This window comes from Triturus cristatus, chromosome 1_2, assembly GCF_964204655.1.
Source record: "Triturus cristatus chromosome 1_2, aTriCri1.1, whole genome shotgun sequence".
NCBI classification, from domain to species: domain Eukaryota; kingdom Metazoa; phylum Chordata; class Amphibia; order Caudata; family Salamandridae; genus Triturus; species Triturus cristatus.
In genome coordinates, this window is record NC_140580.1 from 116786438 (window position 1) to 116810580 (window position 24143).

General features: G+C 44.5%; 1 protein-coding gene across 6 annotated transcripts in view; it reads right to left on the reverse strand.

Annotated features, from left to right (window-relative positions):
* Positions 1-24143, reverse strand: part of LOC146866924 (pancreatic triacylglycerol lipase-like) — a 303555-nt gene that overhangs the window by 26375 nt on the left and 253037 nt on the right. For all 6 annotated transcript variants that reach the window (XM_085603235.1, XM_085603216.1, XM_085603229.1 and 3 more), the window contains one exon: positions 4196-4322. In XM_085603235.1, coding sequence (XP_085459361.1) covers positions 4196-4322 — 127 coding nt within the window. The remainder of the gene's footprint in view (positions 1-4195; positions 4323-24143) is intronic.

The following is a 24143-nucleotide window of genomic DNA, read 5'->3' on the forward strand; positions in this document are numbered from 1 at the left end:
ACCAGACTCTTCTTGCCCAGTCCGGAGACACAAGAATAACTTGAGCCCGGTCGCACTTGATCTTCTTCAGCACTCGGGGCAGAAGTGGTGCTGGCAGAAAGGTGTACAGGAGGCAGCAGTTCCACTTGTACCAAACAAAAAGCATCGCAGAGCGAGTGCCGCCTTGTAATCTCCAACGTGCATGCAAAACTGCTGACATTGCGCGTTCTCTTCAGTGGCAAACAGATCTGATCAAGGCTCTCCCCTCCGCTGAAAGATCTTGCACCACCTCCGAATGAAGATGCCATTTGTGATCGATCAAGCACCGACGGCTGAGTTTGTCTGCCCTGGCATTCAGAGAACCCACCAGGTGTTGAACCACCTAGGTCAGGCCCTGATGTTCCAGCCATGTCCAGAGGCGAGGAGCCTCCTGACAAAGGGTCCACAACTCCAACGTGCCCTGTTTGATGCAGAATCACATGGCGGTGGTGTTGTCTGTGAACACCTGCACCTCTTTACCTTTGCTAGAGGGAAGGAATGCCTAAAGTGCCAGTCGTATAACCTGGAGCTCCAACAGGTTGATATGAAGCCCGGACTCCTCCGGAGACCAGACGGCTCTGATCTCCGCCTCTCCCAGATGACCACCCTATCCCAGGAGTAATACATCTGGTTGGATCTGGTTGGGGAAGGGAGAGGGATGTGCCTCGGACCCAAGCTTGGTTTGTTAGCCACCACTGCTGTTGTTGTGCAGTTCCCTCTGAGATCTGAACGTAGTCGGAAAGATTCCCCTGATGCTGGGCCCACTGGAACTTCAGATCCCACTGCAGAACCCGAATATGCCATCTGGCATGATCCACTAGCAGGATGCAGGAGGCCATGAGGCCCAGCAGCCTCAGAGTCATTCTCACCGTAATCCGGGATAGAGGCTGAAACATCATTATAATAGCCTAAATATCCCGGACTCAATACTCGGGAGGAAAGGCCAGAAACTGCACTGTGTCCAGGACAGCTCCTATGAAAGGGAGCATCTGAGAGGGAGTCAGGTGTGACTTTGGCACGTTTGTAGGGAACCCCCAGCGAGGGGGGCCGACGACAGCCGAAGGAGAGCCCAGCTGCAACAGCCAGTTGTCGAAATAGGGAAAGACTGGAATACCTGATCTGGGCAGATGAGCTGCGACCACTGCCATCACCTTTGTGAACACCAGAGAGGCACTGGTAAGGCCAAAGGGGAGCACAGTGAACGGAAAGACCGGCACAAAAAGGCAGTGGGAAACTGCCATCGTGCTCCCTCAGCCGGAAATAGGCGTCCGGGGGAGTACTGAAGGGTTTCCTGATGGCAGACAGGCACTCGAAGCCCGTCGCAGGCCATCTGGAAAACCGAGTCGAATTCCTTTCTGACTGAGCCCATCAGAATGGCTCAATCAGAAAGGAATACCAACGGCAAATTCCGATGCGGGCAGGAGGGCTCCGACCGACAGTCGGAGCCCTGCCTGCCTGCATTGGAATCGACCCCTTAGCAGTAAGACTCGCATGAGTACATATGAAGTGTCTTGTCTCCAAAGCAGCACCGTAGAACATCTCTAAAGTTAAATGTTAAAAAATGTCAGGTGTCTATACAGATCAGAGGTGCTGAACTCTCATAGGATAACATGATGCATGGTTTCCCATGAGCGAATGTTCTTCTGAAGAGTACTGCCACCAACCAGACTGCAAGACTAAACTCCTAAAACTCATATTTGGCAAAATCTCTTGAATGGTTAAAGTTAGAGATGTGAAACAACTGTGAATCTTATCCATGCTTTACTTAACTGTAGTTATAGGGTATTATTCATTTAGGTCCTGTTGATAATTCGGGGAGAGCATTCATATTTATTATATGTGAAGTAACCTTGTTATTACACACCTTTTTATCTCAGGCCCAGTATCCAGTACCTTGATTAGTAGGGAAAGCATTCAATACCACTTTTGGTGCACAAAGGTGGACCCCCAACCTCACTGACCTGCTTGAAACTTACCAGCCACTCAGTCCTTGATGAATGAATATGAACCAATATCGACTCGTGGAGAAACTGAATAAGAACTGAAGCATGTTTTGGTGATACAGGGCTGAATAAAAAGGTCCCCTTTTCTGTTCAGCGATTAGTTCTAGTGTACAGCCTGTTTCTAAGATTTCAAAATTTTGTCAGAGAAGGGATGTGACACACATGGAGAAACAGTGATTTGCGGACTATCACACAATTTCGTAAATGGTAAATGCGTCCCTGGAACTGATGTTTTCCGGTTCGAGGGACCAGTTTATAGACGCTAGAACACTTTTTGCCAATCTTTATCAGCCAGCCATTTAACAACTGGCTCTTGATAGTCTTCTCTTTATCACCCAGCCTTTCACCAATCTGTCATTTATCAGTCATTCATTTACCAGTCAGTCCATCCATTGGCTGGCCATGTGCCAGTTAGAGCTTTTCAAGTGAGTGTTTTATTGATTAGACCTCAACCAGCAGGTTAATACTTTTAATGAAGCCTTTTACCACCTAGTCCTTCATCAGTCATCTGTGAGGCATTCATTTGCGAATCAGTTATTTAGCAGCCATTACATCATTAACTATTCATCATTCCGTCTTTCATCTCTCAGACATTTGTTAATCAATTATTTAAAAGTCTGTCATAAGTCAGGCTTTCTTCAGAAATATTGTAACCAATCGGTTCTACGTTAGTCATTTATCACTCAGTTACCACTCAATCAGCCTGTCCTTAGTTAGCTAGTTACCAATCAGTCATTCATCAGTCAGACAATCATCAATCAGTCCCATATTAACATTCCGACCGTTAGCTCTATAAGCTGGAAGTCACTTTAATCAATTGCAAAAAAGAACAGATGATGGACAGAATGCTAAACCAAACATACATTCACCCCTTGTCACAGATCTGGTTAAATCCATAGTTTTTTTAACGCCACACTATTCCAGTTTAGTCCCAGCCATATGCAAATCAGTCTTGACCCTTCTCCCCATGAACTGCCAAGCCAGGTCTTCCCTGGACTGGAAAGAAGCATTCTTGAGAGTTTCACCCCTCATCAGCCAGGCTAGCTTGAATCTGGTGGCATAGCGAGTACGGGCCCCATGTATGGGCATACCCTTCCCACTTAGGGTGACACTTTCAAAAAGAACATATGATGGACAGAATGCTGAACCAATCAAACATTCACCCCAGTAAGGTCTAATAGTGACTGGAGGTGAGTGTCTGAAAAGTTTCAGCGCTCCATCCATCATATTATTGGGTTTGCTTTGGTCACTTTAATCAACCATCCTTCTGCTCCTCAATTAGCCATTTATCCGGTGGCAGTTAGTTTGTTAGTCTACTGCTAACCAGTAACCTAGTTGCAGTTCATTCACTTTACCATCAGTCCTTCCTCAGCAACTTTTCTTTCAATAACCGATTACCTCTTCGTTCGATCACTCGACAGTCATTGAGTGTGTGGAGGAAAATATCCTTAAAGGTTTCACAGAGTGTTACTAAAGTTCTGGGCTGTGACCCTAGAGATGTCGGCAGAAGGAGATGACAGGGTGAAGGACGAGGGGTTGAAAGCAGGTCAATCAATTTTAAGTCAAAATTACCTTCAAAAATAGAATATGGAGATGACTGGTCACAATATAATAACATGGGCTACTAAAGGAAAATGGAGTGATGTCAACAAACTGCTTGAAAAACCACCTTCCATGCCTCCATTTTCTGCAATTCCTTCCTGCTCTACTTTTAGGAAGGCCTGGAAGAAATTGTAATTACAGTAATTGGAGAATTTCAGTATTAACTCATTACTCTTGTGATGCGAAACAACGCAATGACTGCGTGAGTAATTGAGACTAATTTGGGGCAAAAATACTACTTAAGGAGCACAGAAACAACAAAATAAGAGAGAGCAAGAGAGTGCTGGCAACTGCAACCCGTAACATTTAGTGCTATTTTCGTAGTACAAAATGCATCTTTTGGCCCATTTTGGACGCAAAGGTGCAGTTTGCAGTAAGAAAATCATGCTAAATGCTTGATTACTCTTCTCACATAATTACACGTAATTTTGTGGTAATTATGAGTAATTACGTTACAGAGAATTGTCTGTTATAGCACCCCTACTTTTAGGCCTCTTTGATCAGAATTATCTACAAATACAATTTATACTAAAACATTGTTAATAAGAACCACATGCATGCAGGAAACTTACGAGCAAAATCCTTGGCATCACCCGTGTTTAAGTAAAATTTCTGGCTGACTTTGGTGATACCAGAGTAGGTGTTGGCGAAGTGTCCCATCTGTGGGCATCCAATGGAGGGACAGGGAAAGCCAGTGCCCTGGAGAAAGGAAAAGGGGTTTGTGAGTCAAGACTCTTTTCAACAAAATAGTTCATTCTATTTTCTTGTTCTCGGAATGGAGAAGTGCTTGCCGTGAAACACATGGACAACAATCGGAGAGTTCAATATGCCACCTGTGTAATGATTATAATATCAGCTTAATTTATTGTGCACACCACAAAATTTGAGTAGAACCTTGACACTTACGTGTGATATTATTAACCATAGTTTGACTGTGAGTAAACAGATCAATCTAACTAATTTTATCAATCTCAGACGGATAAACTGTTGGCCCAACAGGCTACAATGAAGATTTCACTCTTAATGTGGACAATGCGTTTGTGACGCTGAACATGTGCTTCAGTTGAAGATCATGGCAGTGGCGTAACATTAGCCCACGCTGTCCCAGTGTGGCGGACGGGGTCCTGAGCTCCAAGGGCTCCTCCTCTGGTGCTGTGCATGGGGCCCCTAGCTTGAGATCTCCTGACTGGGTCCGTGAGTGGGGGGCCTCCTCCATGTGTTTGCAGGTGGGCACCCTCAAGTTTTGTTTTGCACTTGATCATGGATTTAGGCCCTTATTACGATGTCGGCGGACTCACGTTCGCTCGACATCGTTGCGGGTCGGCGGTCCCATTTGTTAATGGGAGCTTGTGGTGCTGCCGTAAACTGGCCGTAGCATGAGCTCTCATAGACAAATGGGAGGATCTGTTCATCCCTGCACCCCGTGGCAGGCACCCAAGGGTGCCTGCTAAACAGTGCAGGGATTAACAGGGGGGCACCATAGGTCCTCCCTCGGACCCCAACTGGAGGCCACAGGATGAGAGGACAGGCTTTCCAAATTAGAAAGCCAGACATAGAAAGCCTGTCGGAAACCAACATCGTAATACCTACAGCAGAAACGCCGTCCATAGGGATTATGGGCAGGCCTCTGACTGGCCGATGGACTCCTTGAGCCTGTCTGAATTCAGCCGGAACGATCAGCCGGTTTCACTTTCGACCACCTGCATCGTAAGGCGGTCGAAAGTGAAACCCGAAATGTGACCCGGAGGGCCTCCCACTTGCTGTTGGAGGCTTTCCGGGTCTCATCGTAAGGAGGGCCTTAGTGTGAAAAGGCCCCATTAGTAAGGTTTCTATCCTATTTCAGCCCCAAGGTGTTCATCTGTTATATTGTTACTGCCAGACTATGGGCTATTAGGTGCCATTTATAGTGGATGATGTCATTTTCCACTGGTGTTGTGAGGTCCGTCCTGCAACGGCTCTATATGTAAACCATGACATGAATGTAGGTTTCCGAACGTGACGTTTATTCCTAATGAGCCAATGGTGCTTGCTCTGCCACTGACCACCTCCAAATGTGTTCAACAGTTGCTTCTTTTCCTTTTTTTTCTTTCGGTCTGGCCATCATACCCTGGACATCCCTGGTGGAGAAAATACCAGAGAGGAAAAGTAATATTCCTCAAGAAGAGGAAGAACCTTTATTTTTTAAAGTTGCTATCATTAACAATAAAAGCGTCTCAAGTCTCTACTCAGTCTCGTGATTCCCATAACCAGCTACATGTGCCTGGACCTGAGGGGGTGCCCATTGACTTTTTTAAGAGCAATGTTGATTTCTGAGCACTATCACTTACAAATGTTTTTAATAAGATAGCTGCTAATTGTATACCACGTTACTGGTCGTCAGCCAACATTGTACCCATCTTTTAAAAAGGGCTCAGGGAGCAGCCCTGCTGCTCCAGTCTAGTTTTTCTTATTGCCTCATCTATAAAAATTTAGAGAAGCATGATTTTGAACAGGATTATTGGCTGGGCCTCAGAGTACGAAATCGTAAACCCTTGCCAATATGGATTTTGTGCGTCAGGGCTGTGTTGTAGGACCCATTTTGTTACTTCTCTACATTAATGATTTTAATAATGCTTTAGTGGAGCAGGGATTGGGTGTGCCGCTAATTAGATCTTTACCTGTAGTAGCCTTATTGTATACGGATGACGTGGTCTTAAATGCCCGTACTACGAATAGCTTGAAGCTCTGCTCTTAGGAGGTCATTACGATGGCGGTGAAACCACCACCGGCAGCCTTCCAGTGGCGGTTTCACCGCCATCGTAAGGTACTTTTCCACCCGCCAAATTACAATGGCGGGTGGTGTGCTCGCGGACGCAAAGTCCGTCTGCCACGGGTCCGCCACAGGCAATCGTTACGATTGCCTGGCGGACCCACCCTGCATCAACAATATGGTGGCGGTGCCTCCCCTTCAGCCGGTGTATGGGGGTGAAACCACCATTCACAGACTGGTCGGGATTGCATTTGGGGGCCCATAGCGGGCCCCCCCTTGTGTTAGAGGAAGGTGGATGTGCACTGGGGGGGTACCTATGGTACACCCCTACATTTCCCTGCACCATGTGGTGCCTGCCAAGTAGTGCAGGGAAATGCAAACAGTGCATTTCGGACATAGCGGCGGGTGCTGCAGCCAGCAGCACCCTCCGCAATGTCAGAGATACCCGATGCAACCGTCACGGTGGCGGTCGCATCATAATCTGATGTGAGGGACCGCCACATTGCAGGCGGACGGTCTCAAGCCCCGGCACGATGGCGGACGGACGGAAGTCCGTCCACCATCGTAATGACCCCCTTAGTCAGAGACTTTGCAAAGTTTATGTCAGAATTAGATTTGGGGACTAACTTTCAGAAGTCAAAACTAATGGTATATGAATGTCATAGACAACCGGTAAGGGCCCCAACAATGATACATTCTCTCCAAAGTTTTTCAGTTCCCATATTTGGAGATTACTTGTGACCACTCTAATTCAAGAGTGATAGTCTGCTTGTTTGTAGTAAGAAACGACAAAAGTCAGTTGGAGGTTTGTTCTGTTTATCTTCTGCAATAGGCATCAAGCCCTTTGACCCTTTGATGGAAATTTAGAACAGAAAATGTGTTCTGGTTTCTCTGTATAGAGCAGGAGATTGGGGATACTCAAATGAGTGAGCTAGCTGCGGCCTGTGCAGGTAAGAGCTGTGGGGCAGTGGGGCCGGGTTGGGGGGGGGGGGGGGGAGAATTCGACAGACGACCACAAGGAAAAATGTAATAAATAATTATTTTCCCTCATCGTAGTCTGTTGAAATCCTCCCCCCTCCCCCCCCCCCCCCCACCCACACCGCTCTTACCTGCAAAGGCTGCGGCTGGTGTGAGCTATCCAGCTTGAAAAGTATCACTGTCTGCACCGTTTATTAGATCTTCCTCCCTCCCGTTCCACTTTTGTCATGAGAAGCTCGGTCTTATGTAAAGCAAAGATTCTATCAAACTAGCTCCGTTATCACTCTGATTGACAGTTAGATCCAGACCTCTTGCCACCTTCAATCAATCTATTATCAAGGTTTGTTTTCTATTATCAAGGTTTGTTTAAACTGTGAGGAGGGTCTTAAAATGTAATGGTTGTCCTATGTTAGAAATGTTTTAGAGACCTTGGGGAGGTTTGCTCCATTCATGGACCCTTTTACTATTCGTAAACTGGAGGTATAAATAAATAAATATATATATATATATATATATATATATATTACCTACTGGCGGTCGCCAGTAGGTAGTTATAGTTAGGACCGTGTTTCCATAGGAAATTCCAAAATTTTATTTTGAATAACTTTGGCACCGGTTGACGAATCCTCGCGAAATTTTCAAAACTCAAGGGGTGCTACGCTCCGCTCCTACCCTGAAAGTCTCGGGGTGATTCGTCAAGCGGGGGCTGAGAAAAAGGGGGGTCCCAAAACGCGTTTTCCCCATGCATTTTTCCATAGGACCTTTAGACACAGCTACAGCCCGAACGGCTGAACAGAATTACTTGTAATTTGGCAGAGGGGTAGTCCGCAGGTCAAGGATGTGCCTTTTGTAGGTCTGGTGTAAATCTGTTCAGTAGTTCCTGAGAAAATAGCATTTAAATCAATATATATATCTGTAAGCGCGCTCCGTGCGCTTACGGTAAGCTTACCGTACGCGTACGGTGACGTGCGCGAGCTCAATTCTGATTGGTGGTTACATGACTGTAAACATTCGAATCGGTCGAAATCAGGAAGTATTGGCCGCCATTTTCTGTCTCTCGCAGTGAAAAACAAAGGCTGATAACATGAAAAGGGGGCAGCGAAGAGAGTTGCAGACCCCCTAGCGTTCGTCAGGGGGTTCACAAAGGACCAAAAAGTATGAAAAATAAATTTAATAATTTGAAAAAAAAATCGCGGAGTGCGCGTACGGTAAGCTTACCGTACGCGTACGGTAAAAAAAAAAAAAAAAAAAAAAAAAGAATTAATCACATTTAATATATAAATCTAAGGACCCCCAAGGGAGGAAAAACAATTGATATTTTGTAAAAAATGGCGAGGCGTGCACGGTACGAAATGCGCAACGTGGGCGCTCGGTGCGCGAAGCGCACCGTACGCGCAAAAATTACAAATAAATACATAACTTAGCATTTAAAAAAACATACAAATTCACTGAAAAAACCATAGGTTTCACACACGTTATAGTTAGGAATTAGCATTTAAAAAACCTTGCAAATTCACTTAAAAAACCATAGGTTTCACACAAGTTATAGTTAGCTGTACATTTCACTCGTAAAAAACCAATGAAATTCCACGTTATAGTTAGATCAGGTAACTATAACTTGCGCGACCGCAATGCACAATGTGTCATTTCAGATGTCATCATTGATGTCATGAGTGATGTCACTGACCATGTCAGAAGTGATGTAATATGTCACGTCATCAGCAGTTTATTGTGGGCGCGCAAGTTATAGTTACCTGATCTAACTATAACGTGGAATTTCATTGGTTTTTTACGAGTGAAATGTACAGCTAACTATAACTTGTGTGAAACCTATGGTTTTTTAAGTGAATATATATATATATATATATATATATATATATATATATATATATATATATATAAAAATTAAATATATATATATATATATAAGTTTATATATATTGTTGGTGACTTTAAAATAAATGTTTAGGAATTTGTTTTACAAAATAAATAAAGGGGGAGAGGGTTTGAACAGTTTGAATAGAAGCTCAGTTTGATACTCAAAGACATAGGGGTAGTTCAGCGATAGTAGAATTTGCCTACTTAAGCACTTGCACTTTTTTTCACATGCGCAGGAAGCATAAGGTGGGTTCCAAAGTAATATTAATTATATATTTTTTTAGCACTTGCACTTTGTAACTACCTGTGAGTAAGACCCTAGGAGACTGGATTCATGCAATAGTTCAGACTGGGATGTAAGTTTAAATACCAGTCATCATTCGATAATTCTGCTTTGAGTATCAGATAACAAACGGCCATCCCCCGAATATATTCATATTTAAGTTAAGTGTGAAGCACCAGCACGTTGAGCCATTTTGTACAAAGAGATTGAGTAACAACACATGATACTGTATCTCCATCAGCACTTGCACTTTGAGTCTATTCGTTCAATGAGGATTTAATTGAATGATAAAGCACTGGCACCTTAATCCTTGTGAGATTTGGGAGTGTGCAATGTTGAAGAAAACCCCTCCCCCGTTAGGAACTTGCACTTTCATAGGCCAAAAAGATGGAACTGTACAATAACAAACTAGTAATACAACGAAAGGGGCAAAGCTGAAATTGCATTATAGCTATTCATTGTGATATCCATTGTGAGACCAAAGAGTGAAAAGAGGCAACAAAGACAAGCATGAGAAAAATAAAGAAAACAAAGCAATACTGTAAAATTAGTTTTCATTGAAAAAGAAAGGTAAAATAATGTGTTTTGAAACAAATGTTTATACTATATAAAATAAAAGTTAAAAAAGTTTTTAAAAAAGTAGAGAGTGGCAAGAAAAAAGAAAGAATTGTAACAAGACTCTGACATTGGTTTGCATTAAAGGGTATTGTAAGCAGTATTTCTTTTGTATTTACCATACCATGTAATCGACCTACTCTGATAAAACAACAAACAAAATGGCGCTCAGCGTGTGAGCAAGGCAGGGGCTCCTGCCGTAATGCGTTACAACAGGAACATCAACATGCAATAAAGTGCAATTTTATTACCAGCTTGCTGTATCGGGTCCGGTATTAAAGAAAACCGCAAATTGAAATATATATATATATATATGTATATAGATATATATATATGTATATAGATATATATATTTATATCTCGCTCCAAGTTTGCCCGCAAACAAGGACGCACTCCACAGCAAATCGTAGGTAAGAGTAAGCATAACAGTCTGATACTGTTTCCAGCTCTCATGTCGATGTTAAGCCTGACGCGTTTCGAACTTCATGTTCTCTTCAGAGGCTCGACCAATGAGTTCGCGCTGACACACCCACTCATTTATACTAATTAGGCATCCTCTAATGGACTTCAACGCAATGCCTGCTGGATTTTGTAGTGTGTGTCTCCCCAGACGGATGCACGTTTATTAGAAGCTGTTGTTAATCTCAGCCCGTGGATGGGCCTCAGACTGCGTGCCACTCGTAGATCCTTTGTGCATGCTGTTCCATTTCGTTGAGCTCGGCAGAATTTCCGGGCCCCATGGCCCCCAGGGATCAAGGGGTGGTGCATCCTTCGCGGCCGGGCCGCCGCGTGTCATATCTCGCTCCAAGTTTGCCCGCAAACAAGGACGCACTCCACAGCAAATCGTAGGTAAGAGTAAGCATAACAGTCTGATACTGTTTCCAGCTCTCATGTCGATGTTAAGCCTGACGCGTTTCGAACTTCATGTTCTCTTCAGAGGCACGACCAATGAGTTTGCGCTGACACACCCACTCATTTATACTAATTAGGCATCCTCTAATGGACTTCAACGCAATGACTGCTGGATTTTGTAGTGTGTGTCTCCCCAGACGGATGCACGTTTATTAGAAGCTGTTGTTAATCTCAGCCCGTGGATGGGCCTCAGACTGCGTGCCACTCGTAGATCCTTTGTGCATGCTGTTCCATTTCGTTGGGCTCGGCAGAATTTCCGGGCCCCATGGCCCCCAGGGATCAAGGGGTGGTGCATCCTTCGCGGCCGGGCCGCCGCGTGTCATATCTCGCTCCAAGTTTGCCCGCAAACAAGGACGCACTCCACAGCAAATCGTAGGTAAGAGTAAGCATAACAGTCTGATACTGTTTCCAGCTCTCATGTCGATGTTAAGCCTGACGCGTTTCGAACTTCATGTTCTCTTCAGAGGCTCGACCAATGAGTTCGCGCTGACACACCCACTCATTTATACTAATTAGGCATCCTCTAATGGACTTCAACGCAATGCCTGCTGGATTTTGTAGTGTGTGTCTCCCCAGACGGATGCACATTTATTAGAAGCTGTTGTTAATCTCAGCCCGTGGATGAGCCTCAGACTGCGTGCCACTCCTAGATCCTTTGTGCATGCTGTTCCATTTCGTTGGGCTCGGCAGAATTTCCGGGCGCCATGGCCCCCAGGGATCAAGGGGTGGTGCATCCTTCGCGGCCGGGCCGCCGCATGTCATATCTCGCTCCAAGTTTGCCCGCAAACAAGGACGCACTCCACAGCAAATCGTAGGTAAGAGTAAGCATAACAGTCTGATACTGTTTCCAGCTCTCATGTCGATGTTAAGCCTGACGCGTTTCGAACTTCATGTTCTCTTCAGAGGCTCGACCAATGAGTTCGCGCTGACACACCCACTCATTTATACTAATTAGGCATCCCCTAATGGACTTCAACGCAATGCCTTTTGGATTTTGTAGTGTGTGTCTCCCCAGACGGATGCACGTTTATTAGAAGCTGTTGTTAATCTCAGCCCGTGGATGGGCCTCAGACTACGTGCCACTCGTAGATCCTTTGTGCATGCTGTTCCATTTCGTTGGGCTCGGCAGAATTTCCGGGCCCCATGGCCCCCAGGGATCAAGGGGTGGTGCATATATATATATATAAAAGAAAGATTCTGTGGCTACCTCCATTCAAATCGCGCCGCCATCACGGAAAAGCACAGAAAGGAGGCACTTGAGCAGCGACTCACGTCAGGTAGCTTGTTGCAAAGTTCTTTTATTTTTCCATTTCTTGTGATGCAAAGTGCAAACAGTGCATAGTAAGTGACCAAAAAGACGACCTATGTGTTTCGGCCAACGGCCTTCTTCTGGGTCAAAGTGTATATGGTGACATTAATGTTTATAAAGTGGTTGGTTAGGCCCTCCCCTTGCTACAATGAGTCTTTTTTTGCTTTTAAAGGAACCTAACACATTTTCTTATCAGTACATTCTAACTTTTTTTGCGTTGTTTCTTTTCATGTGTACTGTTTTTAGGTCTCGCGAGCCAAAGGCTCGAAGAGACATTTTGTATGTGGGATTTTCAAAGTGCTACCCACAGTCTTTTGGCTGGCCTAAACCTTGAGTGCACGATCACATGCACGTGCACAGCTGCTCCCACTCCCCCCTCCCTTCTCTATAGCTTTCTTTCACTTTAGCCGCTTTGACCCTTGCATTCCCCCTCCCTTCTCACCCAGCCCTTTGATGCTCTGCTCGATTACTTTCACTTTCGCCGCTACAAACTTTTCAAGCCTTTTACCGCCGCCGGGCTTGTTACACTAGGCAAAGGACTTTAAACGTGTTCTCTGCTGCCATCGTCAACCTAGCTTACAGCCACACTTGGTGCCTGCACTCAATTTCCACACCACTCCTCGAAAACTCAGCAACACTGTGAATACACCTATTCTTTCTTAGTCTGACCGCTTTTACTAAGGTAGTTACTATCAAATAGAAATTGATTGTGTTATGCCCATGCAAACACGTGGCTGTGCGCAGTTTGAATCTCCTAACTGTCGTTAGCATTAACGCATTTCTTTTGCCGTTTACAGGTAAGTCACTTAAGGGTGCATATTCAGTCACTGGTGCCTCTAGCTGACATACTGTTTCAAAGTTAGAACCCTCCTCTTTCGTGTATTGAGCCTCTCCCCTACGCGTGCATTGGCGGATTTACCACGCTTTGTCTATTTGATCAAAGGCGGAGGCCCGACAGAGAATGCGGCCATAAATTTCTTATGAAGGGGAGGGCGCGCACTGCTCAAAAGGCTGCAATTTGGTGGGTGTTCTAGAAATCTAGAGCATGCAATCTTTAGAGGAAAAAACACAGAATGAAGTGCATACCAAACACACCTTATGAAGGAAGTCAGGCAATTTTTCACTTACATAGAGTAATTATGAACATTGAGCAATGACTCATCATAACCAGGATTGCCCCAGGGTCAAAAGTACTCGACACAGTGTGAGTTCACGGCCGTCTGTGCAGGTGGAAAGATAGCTGCTCGGAATAAATGTGTGACGGAGATGTTACTGTATATGTGTGTATATGCGAGCATTCATCAGTACTGCATGGTTGAATGGCTGCATTCGTAAGTGTGTGTGCGTGAAACTGAACGTGTTCCACGTAGTTGTCACACTGAATTCTTGAGTGAGGTGTGAGACTGAATGATGAGCACAGCACTGATGACTCTGACTGCCTTCATAGGTGTCTGTATCTACGTGAGGCTGCATGAGTACAGCATGGTTGAGTCACTGACTTCGTAAGCCTGTGTTTGTGAGGTACTTTGTGTATTTTGCACAGTTGAGTCACACTGCGTTCACAACATGAGTGAGACTGCATAAGTACTGCATGACTGAGGCGAATTGCCTTCATAAGTGTCTGTATGTAAATAAGACAGCATGAGTACAGTATGGCTGAGTCTGACTAGAATGGTATATGTGTGAGACTGCATGAGCACAGCATGGCTGAGTCTGACTGGAATGGTATGTGTCAGAGACTGCAGGAGCACAGCATGACTGAGTCTGACTGGAATGGTGATTGTCGGAGACTCTATGAGTGCAGCATGGCTGAGTCTAGCTGCATTGGTATGCATGTGAGACTGTATGAGTGCAGTATGGCTGAGTCTGGCTGCATTGTTATGTGTGTTAGTAGACTGCATGAGTACAGGATGGCTGAGTGAGTGATTGCATTGATAAGCGTGTTTGTGTGAGACAGCATGTGTTCAGCATAGTTAAGTCACATTGCATTCATAAGTGATGCGTTTGAGTGCATGAGTAAAGCATGGCTGACTATTATTGCATTGGTGTGTGTGTGAGACGGTATGAGCAAGCATGACTGAGTCTGACTAGAATGGTATGTGTGTGAGGCTAGCTGCAAGAGCACAGCATGACTGAGTCTGACTGGAATAGTATGTGTTTGAGACTGCAGCATTGCTGAGTCTGGCTGCATTGGTATGTGTGTGAGGCTGCATGAGCACAGCATGACTAGGTCTGACTGCAATGGTATGTTATTATAGTGTTTGTATGTGCTGTAACTGCTTAGCTGCAGGCGGCCTGGCATTGTTTTTTATTATAGTGTGTGTATGTGCTGTACTTAGCTGTAGGCCGCCCACAGTACTTTTTATAGTGTTTGTATGTGCTGTACTTCCGGGCAGCCGCCGCTGCCTCAGGGCCCCGTCAGCGCCGCAGCGGCATGGGCTAAAGCTCCTAGAAGTCCATCTTTTGGCAGACAAAGTGGGTTGTAGCCATGCCGGAACCTGGCTGCCACAGTTAGACATCGACAGTGTTCTCTGCTCTCTCTGGAGCAGGTGACATGAGAGCAGCAGGATCAGTTAAACTTTCAGTGCCCAAACCCTTTGGAATTCGATAACAAAAGGATCATTGTCATGAAGCTGAGATTGCGCTCCACAAGCTCCTTGAGTGCAACAGATGGCGCTTGGTGAGTTCCTCTTTACATACCTTAAGTTCATTTTGTATCATGTCTTATTATTTCTCTCACATTAAACAACTAATTGAACCGGGGAACAGAGCGATAAGGTGACGTGCCCAGGATCACACCATTTCCTGAAGCGAGGAAATAATGAGTAGGAGAGTTTGGTGCAGCTTTTCAGTGTGAGGCCCTGCCTTCTGTTAATGGCACGAAGTGTTTGTAGCTCCTGTTTGCACTTTGGCAACACTTTTTCAGTCTAACGTATATTGGAATGCACATAAACGTCCTAAATTTGCTTTTGACTCAGAACAATATTGCTTTTACTGTCAGGCCTCAAGGACAAAGCGCCTTCCTTGCTATTTTCCCGTCACCTTCACACTACATAGCATACCCATTTTCTTTGCGTTGGAGTCTGCTGATGTAAACCAAGTTGTTGTCAAATATAAAGCACTAGATTACTGTTAGCAACGAGAGCACAATGTAAAAAACGATATATTATATGTGTGCTCAATGCTGAAAATCATTAGACTGGAATTAGCTTTAATGGAAGCAACCACAGCTGCTCTCTGCGATTCTGGGATGATTGCTTTATCTTATGCATTCTGTGGGTCCACCTCTTGGGCTATTGGCCTTTGCTGAATGGATTAACCTGATGGGGCAATATGGTTATCTTGGCGCATGGGCAATCACGATTAATGCAAAGCTGATGGGGAATTATGAAGCTTATATTTTCAAAATTATTTGCATCAAAGCCATAGTTGTTGCTTATTTGTCTAATGCAACTAACAACTATTGACAAAGCCAACAGTCCTGGCTTGTTGTAGGTGTAATGCTACTTGTTGTATCTGGATGGAATGACGAAGCAGCAAAAAATCAGCGGGGCAACGCACTATGCTAAGCATGGGTTTTCAGTTCATGGTTTTAAGCAACGCCCTTCATTACATCGGCCACGTCCCTTTCAGAGCCCCCCCCCCACAAAGCCTTTCCATTCCACGGTAAGCCCTTCCTCCGTTATAGTGACTTCCTGCTGTAGAGGGAGAACAAGTTCACTCAGGCCATCATACCTGCCAACTTTTTATGAATATTACAATTAATATTTTAACAACAAACATAACACTAAACAATTTCTTGCTAATGAAAAGATTACACAACTATTACCATACCCAATACGTATCATCTTCATATTCTAAAAAGTATTGCATATCTTTTACAGTATTCAAATTAAAACTAATTTCATTTCTTTTCAGATATTTAATATCATCTGCATAACCTGCTATATCTAATTGCATTTCTGACAATTTTTAACAGGTTGCTTTGCTTATAAGTACTTAATTTCTTAATGCACGTACAAATACCCCCCAAAAAATATTTTCATTTTCAGTGCCAACAACTCAAACTTTAATAATGCGAGACCTATTGCATTGAAAATGCTTGTTTAATATATACTTTTTTACTTTCAAATCCAAACATTGTGCATCAATAATTGTATTCATGGAAAGTAGCAACATTAAATTTCCCACAAGCATTAGCGGAAAGAAAATAACCGTTTACAACCAATAATGTCAGAATTAAGGAAATTGTGGGTAAAGTACCCATTTGTACTAGAGCTTCATCTTTAACTATTTTGAATTCTATACTCCACTGTTTTCCAAATAAATTAACATTGGGTAAGACAGAGGAATGAGGAAATTTCAAATGTATAAGTGTTCCCCATTTTTTATAATTTCTAACATCATATTTTTTGACAAGTTCATTGATTTTCTGACGCCATGTTGACAAAGCACTGCATTTAAGATTTCCTATCAGGACCCAGAGATGCATTATAACGAATGAATGAATGAATCCTTTATTTGTGTGGTTAATAAAAACCAATACAAAAATAACCAATATATAAAAGAGAAAAATGAATAAATATATGTATACGACTTATTCATAAAATCTCCTTTGCTGTTTTTAGTTTAAAACACTAAAATAGTAAGTCTTTTTTTTTTTTTTAGGCACGTCAAGTCAGTCTTTCAGTGCTAGCCAACGTGAGTAGGCCCCTCAACCGGATGATTGCCACAGACGGCCTATAGAGACTTATCCATAAGTGCTGTGCGTGTGTGATAGATGAATTTAGCAAAGTTTGCCATGTGCTTCACAGTGTCCAATGAATATAACTGTTGGACTGCCTCATTTGCTGTGCGCGTGCCCAGTTGCAGGAGAATGGGCTTGAGGTGTATTCGGCAAACTAGCCGCAAGGCGGGACAGCATAGTAGAATATGCGCCAGCGACTCTCGTTTATAGTTACAGAGGAGGCACTCCGTGATGACCGATCTTTCTTTCATCGTTGGGTACAGTTCTTTTAAGGGGAGAGGATGTAGACTGACTGCAAGAATCTTGTGCAGGGCTAGTCTCCCCACTGGCTGCGTAAGATGTGGTTTAAGGCCGAGTGATATGTGGGGGGAGCTTTGGGTCTTGTGAAAGCCTCTAGTTACCAGAGATTCAATGTCCAACATACGGGAGCGTGATCATACTTGCTTTTTTAATGCTGTTTTGATGGCAATATACTTAATTATGTTTCAATCCCAGTTCTCTGTGGCTAATTGCAAAAGTTCTTTGGCTGAGGCGAGGCCGGTAGACCAAGGATTGCCAGGATGTTGGAAGATGTAGTTTATAACCGCTTTCATTGAGTGCTCAGGTGCTGCAGTTGTTAAGTAAAAGTATTTCGCGAGAACAGCTAGTCCCTCTAAAGTTTGTCAATTGAGATTAAATTTCAAGCGAATTAAGGTATTCCTGGTGCAAGATGGTAGTCAAAATAACTTCCTGTAAACTGCACAATGTATCTTTTCCATATCCTGTGCAAATTTACCTGGAAACGTCTGTAGCGCATAATTGAGGGAAGGTAGTAGTTTTGTCCTCAAGACTCTTTGAATAGCCGTTGTTGTTGGGCTTTCTAAGACAGCGTACAGTTTGCAGATAGAGTGGGTAATCATTTTCCCTTTCTGCTGGAGGTTGTGACGGTGGACCTTTGGGCGCCCACTTTCACAGATCCAGACCCCAAGATAGTTATACGATTGTGCACGATTTAGGATTAACTGGCCCAGCCTCAACTTTGCCACTCTTTTTTAGGTCTTGCATTGGGCAGCGCATGCCCTGCCTCTCTGAGGCATTAAGTAATCAGCATGTTGGCTGAAACTCAAGGTAATTTCTACTGCTGCTTGCCATTGGTTTAACTCTGGCATTGCTCTTCTTATCCGGCTTTTCATTGGATGCTGTTCCGATACTCACTTCCGTTTATTCCGGAAGCAGCACCGCCTAACTACAGTTTTCGTCCGCTTTTGTGTGTTCATCTGTAGTTTGGTGAGCACTATATTCTTTTCCCTACTGTTGCACTGACTGGAGTGGGAATAGAAAATGTGACCCTTCTGTAATCCAACACTATCCCTACTGTTGCACTGACTGGAGTTGGAATAGTAAAGTTATTCCCTCCGCAATCCAACACTTTCCCTACTGTTGAACTCAATGGAGTGGAAATAGGAAATTTTACCACTCCGACATCCAACACTTTCCCTGCTGTTGCACTTATTGGAGTGGAAATAGTAAGTTTTACCCCTCTGAAATCCAACACTTTTCCTACTTTTGCACTGACTGGAGTGGGAATAGTAAATGTTACCACTCCGTAATCCAACACTTTCCCTACTGTTGCACTGACTGGAGTTGGAATAGTAAATATTTCTCCTCCGCAATCCAACACTTTCCTTACTGTTGAACTCATCAAAGTGGGAATAGTAAATGTTACCCCTCTGCAATCCAACACGTTTCCTACTGTTATACTGAATGGAGCGGGAAAATACAATTTTACCCTCTGCAATCTAACATTTTCCCTACTGTTGCACTGACTGGAGTGGGAATAGTACATTTTACCCTTCTGTAATCCAACAATTTCCCTTCTGTTGCACTGACAGAAGTGGTAAGGATACATTTTTCCCCTCCAACACTTTCCCTAATATTGCACTCATTGTAGTGGGACATGTCAATTTTACTCCTCCTGAGTTTGAAACTTAGTCTACTATTTGTAAGTTGTAGAGAATATAGTATAGTGTATTAATTTTAAAATTTTGGTGCCGATTCCGATCCTGTAAAACCAGGGTACGAATGGTCGTACGGAGCGTTTTCTCCGTACGACTTGTACCCGGGAATTCCACCTTACAAACCAGCAAGGACGATTCGTACAGAAATACCATTTCCGTACGAATCGTAAAAAAACACCGTACGGCTAAAAAATACATACAATTCTGATCCTGGACAGCCCGTACGTGACGTCCGCACTGAGTCAGGCAGCGTTTTACAGACCAGCAAGTACAATTCGTACCTACAGCACTCCGCACAGCTATATTTTTACGGGAGCCAAAAAGTGCCGGAAAAGCTAAGTACGCCGCATTGCACGATGAAAATGGGGCCCGCTATGCGACATACACGCCATCACCCACATTGTACGTGTCATCATGTACGGTGTGTACCCCAACATTGCATATGTATGGACCGTACCCCCACCCCCATATGTACGGACCGTACCCCCCACGCCCCGTATGCACGGACTGTACCCCCCACCCACGTATGTATGGACCATACATACGCGAGGATTGGGGTACCCCTGGGGTATGGTGCGGACATACGCGGGTGGGGGGGTACGGTGCGGACATACGCGGGTGGGGGGTACGGTCCGTACATACAGGGGGTGGGGGGTACGGTCCGTACATACGGGGGATGGGGGGTACAGTGCGGACGTACATGGGAGGGGTAGGAGGCTGGGGGGCCGTACGACTCAAACCCCGGGCACAAGTGTACCCGGGGTAGGGGTCGTACAAAGTTCGCTCCGTACGAGGCCTTTTCCATGCGCTTGTGTTTTCGGACGGGCGGTACGGATCTTACTTGCGCGCTCGGACTTCAGTTTTACGATTTGTATGTAAAACTGTCCGGGGACGTCTCGTAGACTTTTCCCGAGGCGATTCGTATGTATTTTTCACTAACGAATCGTACTTCGCCGTTTGTACGGGACTAGTACGATTCGTACGTAAAAAAATATGGATACGAGTCGTACGGGAAAAAAAAATCCAGGATCGGAATCGACCCCTTTGTAGTTTACTTTATATTGTTTAAACTTATAATACTATGTTTTTGGTTATTTAAATTATATTTATAATTATTCATATTTTTAATATTTTATTTATTTTTAGTAAATTCAAACTTTTTATTTTGTTAGAGTTTTTCATTTGTAATTACAATGATTTGTTTTTTAAAATATGTTATGTTATTAGATATATGTATTTATATTTATTATACAGGTTATTACATTTTAAAAAGTTTTACAAAAAAATAGAAATTAGAAATATTGGTGCCGATTCCGATCCTGTAAAACCCGGGTACGAATGGTCGTACGGAGCATTTTCTCCGTACGACTCGTACCCGGGAAGTCCACCGTACAAACCAGCAAGTACGATTCGTACAGAAATACCATTTCCGTACGAATCGTAAAAAACACCGTGAGGCTAAAAAATACATACAATTCCGATCCTGGACAGCGCGTACGCGACGTCTGCACGGAGCCAGGCAGCGTTTTACGGACCAGCAAGTACGATTCGTACCCACAACACTCCGCACGGCTATATTTTTACGGGACCCAAAAAGTGCCGGAAAAGCTAAGTACGCCGCGATGCACGAGGAAAAGGGGGCGCGGTACGCACCGTACCCCCAGCCCCCCGTATGTACGCACCGTACCCCCAGCCCCCTGTATGTACACACCGTACCCCCAGCCCCCGTATGCACGCACCGTACCCCTAGCCCCCCGTATTAAACTTTCACAACATGACGACCATCGTGTTGTTATGAGTCATTACGATCTGAAGGCTCCGTATAGCATCATAACAGTTACAATCCTTTCAATAATAACAGATCTTTTACAGAAAACATGACATTTCAATTTTGTAATTTAACCCATGTGACATGATGGTGTTTAATCGTCTTATCCAAATTGTTTCTTTCTGTGCTGTTTGTTTAACTATTAATTTCTCCAGATTCCCTTGTTGGATTTTTGCCATTGTAATATAATTAGGTTTTTATAATTTTACTATATTTTTCTATTTTTTGTATCAATGTTATTATTTTGCATTTTAAATTTGTTACTGTTTTGGACCTGCATACTTTACACACAGCACTAAGTTAAGCCTGCATGCTTTGTGCCACGGCTACCAGGGGGTTGAGCTGCGGTTAATTTAGTGACTTTGAGGGTTCACCCTGACAAGATTTGGGATTATTCCTCCAGGTGGGTAGTCACCCACCCCAAACAATAATCCAATTTCGTACAATGGTGCTTCTACTCTTTCAAATCCCTTCACCACTCTGCTCTCTTTGAATGACAGCATTGCACACCTGGAGTGTTTATGGCAAAGTCTTTTCTAGACCCATTTTTCGCACTCTAGGCATATGCCACACACCAACATCCATCCTCATTTTTCTTTAGTACATTCACACTACTCTTAAATTCACTAAACACACTCTCTTCCTTGGTAATTTTCCTGGCATGCTTAATCCAGGGAGGGACATTGTCTCACTTCTAGTTCTGCTTTTCTTTCTCCATCCTTGATGTCATAGTAAGACATGTACTTAATTTGCAACAGAGCATCTGCCAGGGCCAGGTAATTGTCGGTTGCAGCATGGTCCACTTATTCCGCCCTGACAAAAGAGCGGGAGGGGATGTGCTGTGTCACTCTGCAGCTGCTACTACTTGGGCCCTATCCCTGGCCACCTGTTTCTTCGTAGGACCCGTCTTCCATTTTCTGCCTCTGGCCTTCAGTGCCTCCTCAAGTGCCGGCCGCCACCACCATTCTCCTCCATGGGTGGCGACACCCCGGCCCTTGATCCAGGTCCATGCCTCCTTCGGAGTTGCACAAAAGGTGGTGTGACCCTCATGTATGATATTTGAGGTGGCTGGAAACTGCAAGACATATTTTATATCCATGTCACGGAGTTGCCTCTTGGCCTCCAAGAACGATGTCCTGCATCCCCGAACGTGTGCAGTATAATCTAGAAAAATGTTCACAGAAGAGTTGTTTACTCCCAAGGGCCCCTGCACATGCCACCTGTGGTAGATGGTCCCTGTCCCCGTGATTAAAGAGACAAGCAACAACAGGTATCAGAGGCACAGCAGGGGCACCACTGATCCACTGAAAAGATTAAGAATTTACCCCCTAGCACCATCTGCGAAATCAACTCCTCAAGGTAAAGCTCCATGCTGAGGCCTAAGCTCACTCTGGTAGCCCCAGGATCCTTACATTATTACATTAGTGGCCCTTGTGATCCTCGAACCACTTCTTAAGGTAGCGTACCTCCCCCTGAAGGGTCTTGACACAAGAGTCTGCTTCGGCAACCATTGTTTGAGTGCAGCCAATGTAGATTCGGGGTCCTCCACCCAGTCCTCCAACTTCTTGTGGTCATCACGCATAAGGCCCATGTCAATCACCAAGGCATCTTTGTTAGGCTCCACTGAGGATTTAATGTCCGAGACCACTTGTAAGATCTCATCGAACGTTCGCGAGTAGTCCAACAACATATGCTCCAAAAATGCATCCAGTGGGTTCACATATCAGCGCACCCGACATCCCATGTGCCAGCATCTTGCTTGTCTTACTTTGGGCTGCCCATGGGGCCAACCAGAGGGGCAGGAGCACCTGCAAGTAGGATAGTCCATTATGCACAGACCCTCACCAAGTCCCACAATCACGCACCATGTGCTCAGTGAAGTCCACATTGATCTCTGTGCAGCAAAGGAAGGTGGGTGACTCAGCAGGGATGAGCACAGGAAGTCATAAAGGCACAGAGGAAGGTAGGCGGAAGAAGTTAATCCAACAACCCCCGTCTGGGGCAGTTAGGACAGCAAAGTATGCAGGGCAGACATGCAGGTCAACCTATGGACCATTGTTCATGGAAGTTCTTCCAACGCCTCCAGTGCCTCAGGAAGTTGTGACCTCCGGGCGTTTAAAATGTGAAATAATGGTCCCCCATGGTAGCGGTGTATAGCAAGAAGGCTGGGCCAGGCACCATACCTCACAGGTCTGGTCAGCCATGAGGGAGAGGAACTATAAGCCCAACAAGGCCACTGCACAGCAGTAAAATCACAAAAAGAGGGATAAGGGAATGAGCCTTTTCTGACTCCCCTTCCAATACTTATGACTCACTAAAGAGAGAAGGACTATTAAACAGACATTAAAAATCAGGGCAAAAAGTATGGACCTAATTTGGAATCTTCAGGTTCCTACTCCCTGTTCTATCTACAGAGTCTATCTTGTTAGTAAAACAAGTGCAGAAAAAGATAATAAAATGGTCTAAGGAGATACTATGTGATTACCTTCTTTCTTGTTTCCCCTTGGCAGGGTTAAAAATGAATTTAGGGATAAGCAGGAGGGGTAACTACCCCTACATCCCAATTGCAAAAATCTCCTTAAACAGTTTTATTCTCTTTTTCTGCACTTTGTGATCCCTTCTTGAGGGAATATTCTTCCCCAGCACTTTATCTTTTTACTCTCTTTTAACCTTCTCCCTCACCACTTTACTTTATTAAAAAATTGCGCCCCATCCAGTGTGTTGGTCTGCACCTAAACGTCTGGAGCAGCCCAATGACGAAGCATGCCACTGCATAGTGGGTGAAGGTAGTATTAAGAAAAAAACATTTTTCCCTCTTTCTTTGTCTCTCGTTTTACGAACAAGATAGACTCTGTAGATAGAACAGGGAGTAGGAACCTGAGGATTCCAAACTAGGTCCACACTTTTTGCACTGCATAGCAGTCCCAGGCTCCTCCGTGCACCGGACAGTGAGGGACAATGCTGAAGGCAAACAGGGGAAAGAGAGGGATACAGCGGGAGTCCTTGATACTGCACACAGCACAACCCAAGCACCGCTGAACAAATCGCGCACTGTGCTGAAGGCAGGGTCCTTATTTCTCCCCCACCAAGCTGGGCCCCGGGTCGGCAAAGCAGCATAGCGCAGCTGTGACCAATCTTCCGGTAGCACCCAGGGGCCTTGCCAACAATGTTGCACCACCGTCGGGGGCTGTGGATGAGGGCCAGCACCAGTATTAAGCCGCTAT